Genomic DNA, 16,129 nt, shown 5'->3' with positions numbered 1-16,129 from the left:
AGGTAGTTTTTTTATTTTAATAGTTAAACTAAAGGATTTAAGATGGCTTCAGGGAATATTTTAGTTTAAGCTTTAAAGATGATCTCAGGGCAATAGTTTTAGAGGGTCACCTTAGCCTCCATGGTGCTACAAAGAGAATTTGAAATTTAGTTTTACATCTTCCCCTTTGGGATCAGAATTCTTTTATGAAGTCTTTGATAAAAATGTTCAAGAACGGTAACCAGGCACCATCTAGTTCTTTTGGTCTCTTTATAAAAGACTCAGTTAGTTATTCATGGCAGTAATTCGCTACATATTCCATGTTGTTGTTGTTAGGTGCCATCGAGTCAGTACCAACTCATAGTGTCCCCATGCACAATAGAATGAAACACTGCCCCATCCTGCCCCAACCTCACATTCATTGCTACATTTGAGTCCATTGCTGCTGCCACTGTGCCAATCCATCTCGCTGGGGGTCTTCTTCTTTTCCTTTGACCCTCCACCTTACTGGTCCCTTCTGACAATATGTCAGAAGTATAAGAGACGAAGTCTGGCCATCCTGGCTTCCAAGGAGCACTCTAGCTGTACTTCTTCCAACACAGATTGGTTTTTTTTTTTTTTAGCAGTTCATGGTGCTTTTAATAGTCTCCTCCAACACCATAACTCAAATGCATCAATTCTTCTATGGTCTTCCTTACTCATTATCCAACTTTCATATGCATCTGAGGTTATTTAAAAATACCATGGCTTGGGTGAGGTGCACCTTAGTCCTTAGACTGACATCTTTGCTTTTGAACACTTTAAAGAAGTTTTGTGCAGCAGATTTGCCTAATGCAATACACATCATTTCATTTCTTGACTGCTGCTTCCATGAGTGTTAATAGTTGATCTGAGTAAAATGAAGTCTTTGATGACTTCAATCTTTTCTCTATTTACGTGGATATTATTTATTGGTCCAGTGGTGAGGATTTTGTTTTCTTTACATTGGGATGCAACCCAGGTGGAAGGCTGTGGTCTTTGATCTTCATCAATAAGAATTTTAAGTCCTCTTTGTTTTCAGCAAGCAAGGTTGTATTATCTGCATATTGTTAATGAGTCTTCCTCCAATCCCGATGCCACGTTTTTCTTCCTAGAATCCAGCTTCTCAGATTATTTACTAGCATACAAATTGAATAAGTATGGTGTAAGAATACAACCCTGGAGCATACCCTTGTTAATTTAAAACCATTCTGTGTTCCCTAGTTCTGTTTGAACAATTGCCTTTTGGTCTATGTACAGGTATCCCCATGTGCACAACTAAGTGTTCTGGAATACTCATTCTCCGCAATGTTGTCCATAGCTTGTCATGATCCACACAATTGAAAGTCTTTTTGTAGTCAGTAAAACACATTCCATATCCCCTCCTAGTCCTTGACTCTCTTTTCTCTATTGGTCCAGGTGAATAAAGACCTATTGTTGTACCTTGAATCACTGTTTGATGATTTGTATTTTAATGTTGCCTTATTAAACAAATTTTAAATGCATTTCTTTTCCACTAGACAATGTATTCACTCAAAATCCAAAAGATACAAAAGGATATATGATGAGAAACCCTCCTGCTTCTTTCCACCTCCCCCTCTTCCAAACTTTGTAACTAATTTCTTCTGTATCTTTAAGCCCAGAATATTGCTTTCTGGAAACTACCAGCTGTTTGGGGGAGAAAGATGAGGCTTTCTGCTCCCTTAAAGATTTACAGCCTCGGATTTACAGGGTCGCTATGAGTTGGAACCAACTCCATGGCACATAACAACAACAACTCACTGTTTGCTCCTTACTGTTTTTTCTCTTCTATCTTGAAAATCCTTCCATTGAGTATATATAGATCTGCCTCATAAAATATTTTTGAAAAACTTGATTGCTGTGTATTTTACACTTGATTAAATTCACACTTTAAAAATATATTGACTAATTCTCCCTTCACTGGCTAGAGGGTAGGTACATGTTAACTTGGGTGACAGAGAAGGAAATATACAACAAGAGGGAGGTTAGGTAGAAGAAAGATGAACGTAGGGGAGGAGTAGAAGAGTTGGAGGGAATAGAGGTAAGTACTGCTAACTCATGGTACATGCAGGGGATTGTCATCATTGAAGTGAAATGAAGCGTATGATTTGATGAATGTTAAACTGATGATCTGCTCCGGAAACCTTCACTCAATTCACCCCCACCACACACATATATTAATCATGTGTTTTGGGCAATGCATCACTCATGTAACCATTCTAATCAAGATACTGAGCATTTTCATCCCTCCAGAAATTTTTCTACTGCTCCTTTGCAGTCAATATTCCCTTTCTCCCATCTCAGAAATCTCTGGACTATTGTAGAATTCCACATCAATGGAATCTTACAGTATGTGCTTGTTTCTGTCTGGCCTCTAGCTCTCAACCTTATGTCTGTGAGATTCCTTCAAGCTGTTACATGTAGTAATAAATAGCTCGCCCGTTTTCACTGTTGAGTAGTATTCCATTGCAAGGATATACTACAATTTCTTTATCCTTTCTTCTGAGTTAGCTGAATTAAAAGTTGAATTGAGCCAAATGTGGGGAAGTAGAGATGATCAAAGGCTTGGTCTTGGCCCAAGGTGCTTATAGTCCAGAGAGATGGCCAGATACTTAGGAAAACAGCTCTGACACCAGATAGAAAATGCCAGGATGTTACAGGAACTCCCAGGAATGAAGGATTCTTTCTCATGATTGAGGTGGAAGGGTGGGCAAAGGCTTCCTGACAGAGGAACAAGATTTGAGGTTGGGGAGACATTCCCGGTGTAGGAGACAACAGGCATGAAGTCCTGCGTGTGCATGCAGAGGACTGGTCCGGTGTAGCTAGGATTCATTCAGAGCATGTGGGGAATGGGTGCTGGACCATGACCTGGACAGATGGGCTGGGTGAGCTCTAGCCAAGGCCCTTGAATGCCTGGCTGAGACTTGATCCGGGGGATGAGGGAGCCATGAGAGTAGTTTGAACACAGAAGTGATCTATGGTCAATTGACAGAGGTTGGAGTCTGGGATGGAGGTGGGATTCCCTTGCTAGAGAAAAACATCTTCTGGCCTGGATACTGGGGCCCTCAAGGGTTGGAGGGAGGTGTCTGGTTGGGCCTGGGGCTGAGGAAGGAGATGGGACAAGAGTGGCGAGGGACTGTTGTTTCTAGAGCCTGGGCATTACCACGGATGCAGGGAGCTGCCTTCTTTTCTGATTCTTTTGATGCCCTGAGCACACATGAATGCCACTCACTCTGCTGTCCCACACCTCAAACCACTGTGTTGGAATTGCAGTCCTGTTTGGATGTGCAAATGAGGACCCTGAGGCTCCATGGAATCAGGACAGGACTGTTACTTTCTCACTTCTTCTCTGGGGCACCCTTCCTGTACCAGCCACTTCTCCAGCCCAGGATAGCCTGAGGAGACATAAGAGACTTAACTCCAGCCCTGGTTGGGTCTCTGACTTCCTGTGTGCCCTCTGACCAGGTCTTTTCCCTCTGGGAGCTTCAGTTTCCCTTCTTGTGGACCAGTGGTTTACTGGCTGTGCTCCCTAAATGCAAAGGTCTCAGTGAAGATTCTATGTGGGCAGGATGAGAGTTGACCATTGGGCCCTCTTCCCTGCTTCAACCAGCCCAGATCAGCCACTTCCCCACTTTCCAAACTGGACAAATCCCTTCTCTATGCCTCAGTTTCCTCACCTGTAAAAGGGATATGATACTAAGCATACCTGCTTCCCAGGCTGTGGGGAATAAATGACACTAGGTGTGGCTGACCTTAGTACCAGGCTCGGTACATAGTCTGAGGATTCTCGCTGTGGTGTTTTGCGCCTTGGGAAGCAGTTCTCAGAACCCCGGGTGTCTGCGGCTCTGCTACGGGAGTCCAGGTTGACTCTGACAGCTCAGTCCGCCCCGTTCACCTCCAGCCCCTGAAAACCTCAGCATAGGACAGAGGTAGCCTGTCCTTTACCCTCACCCTCTGGGGCTTCCAGGCTCCACCCAGGAGCCGGGAGCCGGAAGTGCTGCCCCGCGGTTGCCAGCCCCTACTGGGCCAGGGGGTGAATGAAGCGCTCATCCTGGGATGAAAGGCTGGCGGGCTCGGGTTGGGCCAATAAACCAGCCCCACCCTCTCTGGGAGGACCTCCAGGCACCGGGTGTAAACTGAGTCATGGGGGGCGAGGGAGTGAGTCACTCAGTGTGAGTGGGAGCCGGATGGGGCAGAACTCACGCTTGAACTCGTGGTCACGCCTCCCCGGAGTGCCCGGGGGGACTGGGAGGACAGGAGTCAGGTGGGGTGGCTGGTGTGTGTGGAGGGGAGGGGTGGGAGGGGGTGAAGACAGGAAAGAGAGGCTCTGACTCGTGAGGAATGGATCGAGGTTTGGAAAGGAGTCAACCCCCCCGCCCCCCCCCCGAAGATTTTGGCGGGAATGCTTTGCTGCCCTCTCAGTGTCCCGCAGATTTTTCCGCAGGAGCCAACTTTCTCCCCTTGACCCTGGGGAAAAGGAGCCAGCGCCCAGCTGGGTGACTTGCCTGTCCCCAGGGTCCCCAAAGGCAGAGGTGACACCCGAGGGTAGAAGATCTCCAGAAAACATAGCCAACTTCACCCCAGGGAGATCTTTGCCCCCAGGGGCGAAAACTGCTCAGGGACCAGGGTTGAAGCTGCCTGCCAGAGGTGTGTATTTGCACATCTGGAGAGATGTGGTGGCTGTGCCCTTGGTCAACTTTAAATAACTCTTCTACCTCCATTGTTTCTGGAATGAATTAATGTCTGGGAAGTCAGTGCAGTGCCTGGTACCAAAGATGTCTGGAGAGGTTGTTTGAACCTCAGTTTTCCCAGCGGTAGGAGCCCTGGGGCACAGTGGTTAAAGCTATGGCTGTTAACTGGAAGGCTGATGGTTCAAATCCACCCACCCCTCCATGGGAGAAGGTGGGAAACCCTATGGAGCAGTTCTACTCTAGCCTATAGAGTCACCAGGTGGCTGTTGTTGTGAAGTGCCATCGAGTCAGTTCCGACCCATAGCGACCCTGTAGAGGGTTTCCAAGGAGCAGCTGCTGAGCTTGAACCGCCGACCTTGCGGTTCAAATGGCTTTGCAGTCTGAGGCATTAACCTACAGCGCCACCCCAGGACTTGTGGCATTAAATTGATGGCAGTGGGTTCCTCATCTATAAAATGGGTGAGGAAGGACATCTGAGGTGCTCTGAGAGGACTCCAACCTCTGGTTTGTATTGCCGGGGAAGCTGTTCCCAAGCCTTGACCCTTGCCCCCTCTCTGTCCCTCTGCCAAGCCTGGGGTCTTCTCTGCCCTGACAGGAGGCCAGTGGCCAGGAAAATGTGGGATGGGGGGATTGGATTGTGGGTCTGGAGGTGTCTTCAGGTTACATGTAAGAGAAGTGGGGAGTTTCTCTCCATAATGAATCAGCCGTGTGACCCAAGCTTCATCCCTGCCAGGGCCCCTCCCAGCAGGCGGGAGTGGGGTGCAGCTGCCCCTGGGAAAATCCCCAAGATCCCTGCCAAAGCTCTGGCTGGAGCTTTCTCCTAACTCAGCTGTTTCCTGCCCAGGTAGCTTAATTCCTGTCCTGCCTGGGCCTCAGTTTCTTCGTCAATAAAGTAGGAATCTTTCTGTGAGCCCAGTGTCTCTCTCACAGGTTCTGAGGCCCCAACTTGTGTGCTGTATAAATTCAATTCTAAATTTTTACTGGGGTTAATTTGTTCTTGCAGCCCCCCCCCCCCCCCACACACACTTCCAGGCATCAGGTGCCCTTATGTGCAGTGGTCAGGGTTCAGATAAAGTAAATAAACACTCAGCATTGTGTCTGCCTCTTGTTACGATTTCATAGGATGTGGATCAGAGAGAATGACTTTCATTCAATTGCAATACTTGGCATCTGTGCTAGGCCACATCCTGAGCCAGACAAGGAAGACACCCTGGGGGGGGGGTAGATACATGGTAGTGCGAGGGGAGGGACTGATCTGGACACGTGTGAGTAAGTCACAGGCAGCCAGGCTCCTGAACAAGAGACTGAAGCTGCGACTGGAGGAGAAACTAGAGGGGCTTCCTGGGCCAGATGGGAGTGGTTGGCTCACTCATTCATTTATTGCGAGGCTCCATAAATGCTCCGAGGACAGGACTGGACTGAGGTGATGTGGACCCTCATAGAGTGGGGGGCACACAGTCTGGGCAGGTGGTGTTGGGGCACGCAGTAACCACACAGTTGTGTGCAGCAGAGGGCACAACCTAAAGTCCGAGACCTGTGACTTCATGCCAGGGAGTAAAGGAGTTGCCAGTTGGTGCCAGTGGACTGAGCGTGGGCAGAAGAGATAGGTTGGAGATGAGAGGTTTGGGCTAGAGGGGGAAGAGGAGATGAGTGTGTGAACTGCTATACGAACTGAACTAGGTTTTGTTGGCATCATGTGGGCATCCTGGTGGGAACCATGAGGCCAGGGCTCCCAAGTCTTCCCCTTCTTTGGTCAAGTAGAAGGCACTGTGGGTCTGAGGGATCAGGGCACCAAACTAGCTTGGAGACCATTACATCTCTGGGGACTTCCCAAAGCCAGCCCCTAGGGAGTTGGTTGGGAAGGAAGCTGGGGAGGGGGCCCAGCCAGCATCACTTGACTCACCCACTTCCACCCAGACAGCTGAGTGGCATCTCCGCTCCCCTGCTCCAAATTCCAATTTGGTGAGGCTGCTAGAGGCTGAGTCAGCTTTAGCACATCGCACGAGAGCAGTGTCCCAAGGGGTTCCCTGCCAGATGCCCTGGCCCCAGACCAAGACCAGGGCAGGGCAGAGTCGGGGTGGGGTGGCAGGAGCCAGACTCCCAGAGACTACAGCAGCCTCAGAGCAGGGCAACCCAGTAAGATCCTGGCAGTGAAACTGCTTTGTAGGTTGTGAGGAGCCAATTGGGGGTGATGTTTCTCCTGCAAGGCTTTAGGAGGCAGGAAGGGGGTGCAAGATCTAGCTTTTTCATTCAACTCCCTATATGACCCTGGGGAACTCCCTTCCCCTCTGGTCCTTAGTGTCCCTGACCACAAAATGGAGCCAATAATCTTTTTCAAAGGGGTTGAGGATTTGGTGACACATATCTTAGTGCTTTGCAGACTGTCCAGTGCCCCCTGTGACAGTTGGGTCAGTGTGAGAAGAGTGGACTCATAGGACTTCCAGGGCAGCCACCGAGGGTTGCATAGGCTATTCAGTGGACTAGGCTGAAACTCAATCCATCCTCTGCTTACCAATCCAACCCGTGTGTTCTGGTCCAGCTGCCTCTGCCAAGGAGGTCCCTTTATAGCATGTTCAAATGCATGATGTACATGGTGATGGTGGTTGTATGCTGTGGAATCGATTCCGATTCACAACGACCCTGTACAGGGTTTCCGAGGCTGTAAATCTTTATTGGAGCAGAAAGCCTCATCTTTCTCCTGCGGAACTGCTGGTAGTTTAAAACTGCCAACCATGAGTTTAGCAGCCTGATTCATAATCTACGCTACCAGAGCTTCTTATTGCATAAATATATTATGCATAAGGAGCCCTGGTGCTGCAGTGGGTAAAGCATTGGGCTGCTCACTGCAAGGTCAGTGGTACCAATCCCCCAGCTGCTTCTCAGGACAAAGGTAAAACTATCTGCTCCCACATTTAGTCTCAGAATCCCTAGAAAGTTCTCTGACACTGGGTCACTGAGTCAGAATGGATTTGGTGACAGTGGGTTTATTCTGCATAAACGTAAAGCTAGTAGTAGCCCCTTGGGCTTTCATGGATGGGCCAAACCCTTGGATTTATGGGAAATCATAGAATGGGGATTCTGATTCTTGGGAAGCCGGGAGCAGAGCTGGCTTTGCAGAGATGCTGGCAGAAGCTAGACCTAGGTAGTGCGGTGTTGCTGCCTCCCCACGGCACCAGAGCAAGGAACCTCCAAAACAGTCTCTAAAAAACACTCAAGACAAACCCAAGCTGGACTTTATTGAGATGCCAGGAGCAGGCACATGACAAGGGAGCTGAGGAGGGAAGTTGATACAGGCTGTGAATTGCAGGCAGGGGCTGGCCCGGTGGCCGTGGCCCTGGAGACCCCGCTGTCTGAGCGGGCACAACTATTCCCTTCCCCGCTGCAGGGTCCCTGCCCTGTGGGCTTCGAAGGCTCCATGGGGAGGGACTGGAAGCACTGACACTTTCTCCCATGTGACAGAGAAAGAGTAAAGGGGGACAATGCAGGAGGGACCATGCAGCCTGGTGACGTGACAAGGGTGGCCGACGATGGCTCTCCGCTGGTGTCTGGCCTCAGTCTGTGGTCCTGGGAGGTGGAGGGGAGCAGCAGCGAAGAGAGAGGTTGAGGAACTGGCCCTCAGGGAGCTAGAGCCCCTCTGCCTGTAGGGGCTTCAGTCAGTCCTGAATGCAGGACAAAGGTTCAAGGGAGTCAAAGATGCAGGCAGACGTAACCCAGTCCTCAGAGCTGGGGCCTGGCCTCCTTGGGGCAACTCGGAGGAAGGAAGGAGCATTCATCTCCACAGGAGAGCAGAGGGTGGTCTCTCCCATCTGGCCACACTAGGTCAGTTCCACATTGTTGGCACGATCAAGCACACGTGAGCCCCGGGCATCACCTCCTAGCTGGAAACGGCTCTCATAGAGAGTGGGGCAGAGGTGCCAGCGGTTGGCTCGGTAGATGCCCAGGTAAGTGTAGACGTCAGGCTTGTAGGTGAGCAGGCACTTAATACCTGCAGCCCGGATGGCTGTGTCTGCCTGCAGCACACCCAAGCGGTCCGTGAAGTCGTCCGTATAAACGCAGATGACCTGGCGCCCACCTTCCTTGGCCCGTGGGCTCACCTTGGCCACCTGAAGCCGGCCTTCGACCACGGCGCGGGCAATGCCAGCCCAGGCATGGTCCAGCTTGAAGCCAGGTGTCAGGTGCATCAGCCACTTGCCTGAGAGTACCTGATGGGTGATGGCCAGCTGACGCAGCGTGCTAGGTGTAATGGGCCGCCCGCTGGTCTGCAGAGCTTCCCAGGCAACCTGCAGGCCTTGCACGTCCCCTGAGTTGGGGGTGTAGCCCTGCCCATAGGCTGCGATCCAGCCCACAGGCTCCGAGTTGGGTGAGCCAGGGTCCCCATAGCGGGTAACTTGGGATGGTGGGTATTTGGCCAACCAGGCATCCAGCTCAGTGGCGGGTGTGTCACGGGCATCAAACACCAGCCAGGGGTCCATGTCAGCTGCCATGGCCTCTGCAGCCAAATGCTCAGCAGTGAAGCCATCCTCCCGGCCCCCTGGAGAGTCTTCTTCCTCTGGCTCCTCACCTGGCTCCATCCTGTAGAAAGGAAAGAGAGTCAGGGCAGGTCTGCAATAATAGTGCCCACTGGCCAGGCTCTGCAGGTGCCAGGTACTGGCCAAAGTGGTGTGACCCTGGGCAAGACTCACATTCCAGAGCTTCACTTGCCTCATCTTCACAATGGAAACACACAGCTCCCTTCTCAGGAAATTCAGCGCCTGAGGCAGAGTAAGAGCTACCCAGGTGTTGATGCTATTGTTACAGTTGACACTCTCAATGACTTTAGAAGACTCAAGTTCTGAGAAGAGGGACCTGCCCAAGGTCACACCTGTACTGAATGGCAACGCCGAATTGTGAACCAAGGGCTGGAAGCTGCCGGCCCCACGGCCCCATCACACACCTCCTGGCCCTGGCGAAGCGCTCTGCGTCTGGCAGGAGCCTGGCGGGGATCCAGGGCTCTGGATTTAATGGAAGGACGCAAGGAAGGGAGCGTGCGGAGGCGCGCCCGGTAGGGCCAGGCCTCCCGGTGGACGTAATCATGTCCACTTAAAGATGAGGACATTGCGGCAATAACCAGGCTGAAGTCGAAGGGACGGTGCCTGGACTCGAACCCAAGATAGTTACACCCTGCGGGAGGCCCAGCTCCGCAGCGGCCGACGCCATTAGCGCCCGGAAACCGAGCTGGGTCACCGCTTTGGTCCTACCCTTCCCACCATCCCGCCGTCACCTCCGGGCTTCGCTACGCTCGGCTCCGGTCCAACCCCGGGCCCGGCTCCGCTCCTGCTGGGGTTCCGCGCCGCCACCACTGCGCCCCGCCCCCGCCACGGCCGCCGCCGCCGCCGCCATCTTAGCGTTCGCCACTTCAACAACAACTTTATAGACAAGCGCAGCCACGGGGCGGGGCCGCCGGGCCGCTCGGCGGGGCGGGGCGGGGCGGGCTCGATCTGGGGGCGGAGCCACCGCGGGAACCAAAGGGGCAGGGCGAGGGCGGAGCTAACGTTCGTTCTTCAGGCCTCAGTGGCGGGCGGGTAAGGCCGGTCTGACGGCCTGGGACGACACGCACCGCCCAGAGCTCAAGGGGAGGGCCCTGGGCACGACAAGTTTCGCCTGAGAGGCGGCGCTAGGACCCCGTGGGGGAACGGCGGGGGCGGAGCGGGCGGCGCCAGGACCCGGGGGAAGCGCGACAGGCGGGCGGCGAGCAGGCCCGGGGGCCGGGAGGCTACGGGCGGCGGCGCTGGGCCCGGCGCGTCGGGAGAGGCCCTAAGATGCCGAGCAAGAAGAAGAAGTACAACGCGCGGTTTCCGCCGGTGAGCACGTGGCCAAGCTGGGGAGGAGAGGACCCGGTTCCCGAGAGGCCCGGACCCGAGCCCCGCTGGGGGGGCGGGTACTTCATGGTGTCCAGGGGCCCGGACGCCCCGCCCCCTTGCGTCCCCTCCCCCCGGTCTGTACCCCCTCCTCTTTCCCCGGACTCTCGTCTTGTACTCCCAGCGCCCCTTTTCGGGCAGGAGGCGGCGGGGTCCAAGCTCTTTGCCCTACTTCCTAGGCGCGGATCAAGAAGATCATGCAGACGGACGAGGAGATTGGGAAGGTGGCGGCGGCTGTGCCTGTCATCATCTGTATCCTGCTGTGGACTGGCGGGTTGGGGGGCGTGGGAGAGTGAGACCCTCCTACCGCGTTTTCCTTGACACCCTCTAAGCTCGGGCGCTGGAGCTCTTCCTGGAGTCCCTGCTGAAAAAGGCTTGCCAAGTGACCCAGTCTCGCAATGCCAAGACCATGACTACGTCCCACCTGTGAGGGGCCCATGCAGCTGGGAGGGGCTAGGAGGGGCCTGGCCGCGGAGATCACTCGCTTGAGGGAGGCGGGACTTTATCTCCCAGGCTGGCCGCTCAGATAGAGGGAGAGGGGAGGCCCTGGGAGCCAGGAGGTAGAAGAGAGGCTGGGTGTTCCGAGCCGAGGGAATTCTGGTGGTGGGTGGAGATGGGGTGGGAGTTCTTCAGTCATCTCTCTCCTGATCCCAGACCCCCTCGCTGTCCATTCCCAAGGGCCTTGTCATCTGGCACCCCCTACACACACCGCTGCTCCCTGAGTGCTGTCTTCTCTCCACTTCTAGGAAGCAGTGTATTGAACTAGAGCAGCAGTTTGATTTTTTGAAGGACCTGGTGGCCTCCGTGCCTGATATGCAGGGGGATGGGGAAGACAACCACATGGATGGGGACAAGGGTGCCCGCAGGTAGGGGACCAGGTGTCCAGTTGGGGAAGGTGAAAAGGGGCCAGTTGGCTTGTGGCTCAGGTAGGTGGAGACCCTTGGGCAGATGGACTGTACTTTCCCAAAGGGGCCGGAAGCCAGGCGGCAGCAGCCGGAAGAATGGTGGCATGGGCAGCAAAGGCAAGGACAAGAAGCTTTCTGGGACAGACTCCGAGCAGGAGGTGAGGACAGACTCTGACGGAGAGAGTGGCACCTGGCGCCTCAGCATAAGGCTGAGTTGGCTGAGGCTGTGACCCAGGGGTTTCTTAGCACCTCAGATAACCCCAGAGGTCTAGGGTCTCCAGTGATGAGCCCAGACATTCCATTTCTTGTCACCTTGACCCCAGCTTCCCTCACAGGATGAATCTGAGGACACAGACACAGAGGGAGACGAGGAGACTCTGCAGCCCCCAACCCAGCCCAGCCATCCTCCTGCCAACTTTCAGAGGTAAGTCACCCCACAGAGCCAGGAGGCCAGCAGACTCCCCAAGGCAGACTTGTCCCTCCAGTCCTCTCCAGTTCTATGTGTTGTGGCAGATTTGAGGGTGAGACGGAAGGGAGTGATTTTTACTGTTAGAAGGTTCCCTGCTACTCCAGGTAGGAGCAGTGGACAGGCCTTCTCTGGGCTGTGGTTCCCTGTGTGCACAGAGGGCGCTGGGCTGGCTCCTTGGGCAGGAACGGGCCCAATCATTTTCTCTTGCTTTCTCCCCTGCAGCCCCCCGACACCCTTCATGCCCTTCACTTCTTCGACTATGCCTCTGCCCCCAGCGCCCCCGGGCCCATCAGCACCTGACGCAGAGGATGAAGAGGATTATGACTCCTAGCACTCCCTGCCCCCCAGGCTCTGCCCCCTTTTAGTTGGTTTTAGTTGCTCTGGGGGGAGGAGGGTGAAAAGTGAAAGTAGAACTCTTCTTAAATTTATTAAAATAAAATCCAAGGAGACATTGGTGTCTGACCAGTTTCTGTCCAGGGCTCTGTGACCCCTTTCCCATCCATCCACCTGCCTTCTGCCCAGAGCTGGGGTAAGGACTGGTGGGCTGGGCAGTGGTGGAGTGAAGGGAAAGGTCAGTGCCCAAGGTTCTGTCCAGACAGGCCCAGAGATGCGAATGGAGGGAAGGTGGGCAGAGGAGCTTGATCAGCAGACGGCTCCTTATGCTGATGGGATGCCCCATCTCAATGTGCTGGGTGACCTTGGGCAAGCTTCTGCCCTTCTCTGAGCAGCCTTGGGCTGTTGGTGGTATGAACAAGGTAGGAAAAGGAATGGCAACTGGCTTTGAAAACCTACCTGGAGCAGGTGTGATAAAGGCTCTATGGGAAGGGGCAGCAGCATGAGGTAGGTACAGTGTGAAGAGCTTCTCATCTGGGCAGTAACTTGGTCAGTTGATGGGCATTTCTGAGCAGGCCCTATAGCTATGGCACTGATACCTCAGGATGGCCACTGTGGCTCTGTGCAACCTGGGGAGACGGGCTTTGGGAGCATTTCAATATAGCATAGTGGTTATGAGTTGGGCTGCCAACCTCAAGGTCAGCAGTTCGAAACTACCAGCGGTTCCATGGGAGAAAGATGAGGCGTTCTGCTCCCGTAAAGATTTGCAGCCTCGGAAACCCCGTGCAGGGTCACTATGGGTCAGAACCAACTCCACGGCACTTAACAACAACAACAACAAAGAAGGGAAGGCTGTGATTGCATCTGGTTTTGACCAATCAGAAGTTTCCTTGTGGAGGCATCTATGGTCAGGGCAGGCTTGAGTTCTCAATGAAGAGCACTGTGATGTGGGGTCAAGAAGGAGAGAGAGACAAGGATGATCCCCAACTTTCTTCTTCAGCAACTTTGAGTGGGGATGGGGCTGAGGGCCCTTTTCTAGTTGGGGGTGACCTTAGCATTACATGTTGTTGTTGTTGTTAGGTGCCATCAAGTCGGTACCAACTCATAGTGACCCTATGCACAGCAGAATGAAACACTGCCCAATCCTGGGCCAACCTCACTACTGTTGCCACACTTGAGTCCATCGATGCTGCCACTTCGCCAATCCATCTCGTTGGGGGGCTTCCTCTTTTTCTCTGGCCCTCCATCTTACCAAACATAATCTCCTTCTCCAGTGACTGGTCCCTCCTAACAATATGTCCGAAGTATGAGAAATAAAGTTTAGCCATCCTGGCCTCCAAGGAACACTTTGGCTGTACTTCTTCCAAAAAGAATCTATTGGTTCTTTTGGCAGTCCATGGCACTTTCAATATTCTCCTCCAACACCATAACTCAAAAGCATCAATTCTACTACAATCTTCCTTATTCACTGTCCAGCTTTCGCATGCATATGAGGTTATTGAAAAAAACATGGCTTGGGTCAGGCGCACCTTAGTCCTCAAGCTGACATCTTTGCTCTTCAACTCTTTAAAAAGATCTTGTGAAACAGATTTGCCTAATGCAATACGTCGTATGATCTCTTGACTGCTGCTTCCATGAGTGTTGATAGTTGATCCAAGAAGAATGAAGTCCTTGACAACCTCAATCTTTTCTCTGTTGATAAGAACGTTGTTTATTGGTCCAGTGGTGAGGATTTTTATTTTCTTTACACTGTGATGCAATCCATTCCAAATGCTGTGCTCTTTGATCTTCATCAGTAAATGTTTTAAGTCCTCTTCACTTTCAGCTAGCAAGGTTGTATCATCTGCGTATCGCAGGTTGTTAATGAGTCTTCTTCCAATCCTGATGCCATGTTTTTCTAGAATTACACGTGGCTGTGATGAATTCGGTAGCACTGTAGGATAAGTACCAGGATGGTGGTTCAAACTCCCCAGCTACTCTGAGGAAGAAAGATGGGGTTGGTGTTCAAACTGCTGACTTTTCAGTTACCAGTTGCATGCTTAGCCAATGTACTGCCAGGACTCTTTGCATATGGTTTTGCTTCAAAGGACTGGCTCAAGGAATCTCAGGGGACTGGCAAATCCAAAATCCGCGGGTCAGGCAGCAGGCTGGAGACTTCTGCAGGCTTTAAACTCAAGATCTGTGGGTCAGGTGACAGTGTAAGGAGTAGAGAGTGCATTCTGCCAAATATCTAAAATAATCTAGTCTGAAGGCAGAAGCCATTTCACAAAGGTGATGACTACTACACTGAGGAGGAGTCTTGGTCTTGCGCTTTAGGATCAACACAGGACTGTAAGGTTGGTTTGAACCACAAGGTCTGCAATTCAAACTCACCAGTTGCTCCTCAGATACCCTACACTGGGTGGCTATAAGTTGGAACCGGCTTGATGGCATTTGACAATAACAGTACTACACTGAGGAACAGTAACTAGTCTTCAAACCACTGAGAACCCTAACCTGGCCAAAATGACCCAGACTAGGGCCTGGAGAGATGGGTGTGTGACCCCCGAGTATTGACAGGAAGGGCCTGGAACAATCACTTGAGGAGACAGAAGAGTGGTCAGATCTCAGGGCCACCGGAAGCCAGTGGTGTCATGACCCAGTTGTGTCCGTGCCATGGATGAGGAAGGTGGCAACTGTGTGGTATCCTTTGGTGTTACAGGAGTGTCACAAGGGTTCGGCAGTGGGCCGGTGGTTGTTGACAAGGGAGTGGGAGGTGAGAAACTCAGCCGGGAGCCTAGCAACACTTTAAAGGGAGTTGAGAGAGGTGGCTTAAGGGGAAGGCTTGAAGGAGCAAGTTTGTATTTTAAAGATGTCAGAAACTCATGCTTGTAGGGGAGGGGCTGAGGGACCAGAGGGGGATCATTAATGGACTGAGGTGGGTGAGGACCTGGGGTAGGTCCTAGCCAACCAGAGTGAGGTGGAGAGCCTGGGTTTGTGTGGGAGGTGTGAGTATTCAGAGGTTTGAGTATTTACAGTTTTTACCTGATGGCATCTGACTTCTATGTGAAGTAGGTAAGGTCGCCCCTTGCTTGAAGGAGGCAAAAAGGGAGAAAATGACTTAAAAACCTGGGGTGGGGTTGTGGGGGGAGGTTAGGCAGAAAGTAGGTGACCAGTGATGTGCTGGCTAGGAGTCTCTGTGGGTCCTATCTGCCTCTCATCCACTCCCCATTTTGTTTGGAGGACTATTCACCTCTACTCTACTGTGAACCTGTGGTTTGTGTGGTGGCTGTGAGCTGTAGAGTCGGTTCTGACTCAGCGGTGCTGTATAGGGTTTCCGAGGCTGCAAATCTTTAAGAGAGCAGAAGGCCTCATCTTTCTCTCATGGAGCGGCTACTATAGTCAAAGTACTGACCCTGTGGTGAGCAGCCCAGCTCATAACCCACTGCTCTACCAAGGCTCCTTGTTTGTGTAGCTGACCCAGTCCCTGGGGTTGAGGGACGGGAACCTTGCACCCACCTGGCCAATGGTAGCACCACCCAGGCTTGAGCTACAGTGATTAGCTCAGGAGTGAGGGGGTCAAATTTGGCTCCACCCATTAGTAACCTCACCTGAATTCTTTAACTTCTTTGTGTTTTAGTTTTCTCACCTGTAAAATGGGGCTAGTTACTACCTCCTTCACTTATATGTATTGTACTATATGGTCAGTGGTTCAAACTCACCAGCTGCTCCTTGGAAACCCTATACAGGGTCGCTATGAGTTAGAACTGACTCGACGGCACTTAACAACAACACATATGTTATACCTACACTAACTAGTTATTTTTTTCTATTTTT

At 52.3% G+C, this 16,129-nt stretch overlaps 2 protein-coding genes across 2 annotated transcripts; one reads left to right on the top strand and one right to left on the bottom strand.

Annotated features, from left to right (window-relative positions):
- Positions 1-8,524: 8,524 nt before the first annotated feature.
- On the bottom strand, positions 8,525-10,088 carry LOC102815059 (chromosome unknown open reading frame, human C11orf68). The gene is made up of 2 exons (XM_006860907.1): positions 9,970-10,088; positions 8,525-9,281 (listed from the first exon to the last, which is right to left on the bottom strand). The coding sequence occupies exons 1-2, from the start codon at positions 10,086-10,088 to the stop codon at positions 8,525-8,527; spliced, it is 876 nt and encodes a 291-aa protein (XP_006860969.1).
- A 372-nt stretch (positions 10,089-10,460) lies between these two features.
- DRAP1 (DR1-associated protein 1 (negative cofactor 2 alpha)) lies at positions 10,461-12,414 on the top strand. Its single transcript, XM_006860906.1, has 7 exons — positions 10,461-10,549; positions 10,786-10,858; positions 10,939-11,032; positions 11,353-11,472; positions 11,576-11,669; positions 11,847-11,935; positions 12,203-12,414. Exons 1-7 carry the CDS (start codon positions 10,508-10,510, stop codon positions 12,309-12,311), a joined length of 621 nt encoding a protein of 206 aa, XP_006860968.1. The 5' UTR covers positions 10,461-10,507; the 3' UTR covers positions 12,312-12,414.
- The last annotated feature ends 3,715 nt before the right edge of the window (positions 12,415-16,129 follow it).

The sequence above is a fragment of the Chrysochloris asiatica genome, unplaced genomic scaffold (genome assembly GCF_000296735.1).
Source record: "Chrysochloris asiatica unplaced genomic scaffold, ChrAsi1.0 scaffold00040, whole genome shotgun sequence".
Lineage (NCBI taxonomy): Eukaryota > Metazoa > Chordata > Mammalia > Afrosoricida > Chrysochloridae > Chrysochloris > Chrysochloris asiatica.
This window is presented reverse-complemented; position numbering and strand designations above follow the sequence as displayed.

Coding starts and splice junctions, on each gene's coding strand:
- LOC102815059 (XM_006860907.1), bottom strand. CDS start 10,088: ATGGCGGCGGCGGCGGCGGCCGTGGCGGGGGCGGGGCGCAGTGGTGGC. Junction 9,282..9,969: donor GAGCGTAGCGAAGCCCGGAG/GTGACGGCGGGA, acceptor TCCTTTCTACAG/GATGGAGCCAGGTGAGGAGC.
- DRAP1 (XM_006860906.1), top strand. CDS start 10,508: ATGCCGAGCAAGAAGAAGAAGTACAACGCGCGGTTTCCGCCG. Junction 10,550..10,785: donor ACAACGCGCGGTTTCCGCCG/GTGAGCACGTGG, acceptor CCTACTTCCTAG/GCGCGGATCAAGAAGATCAT. Junction 10,859..10,938: donor GGCTGTGCCTGTCATCATCT/GTATCCTGCTGT, acceptor ACACCCTCTAAG/CTCGGGCGCTGGAGCTCTTC.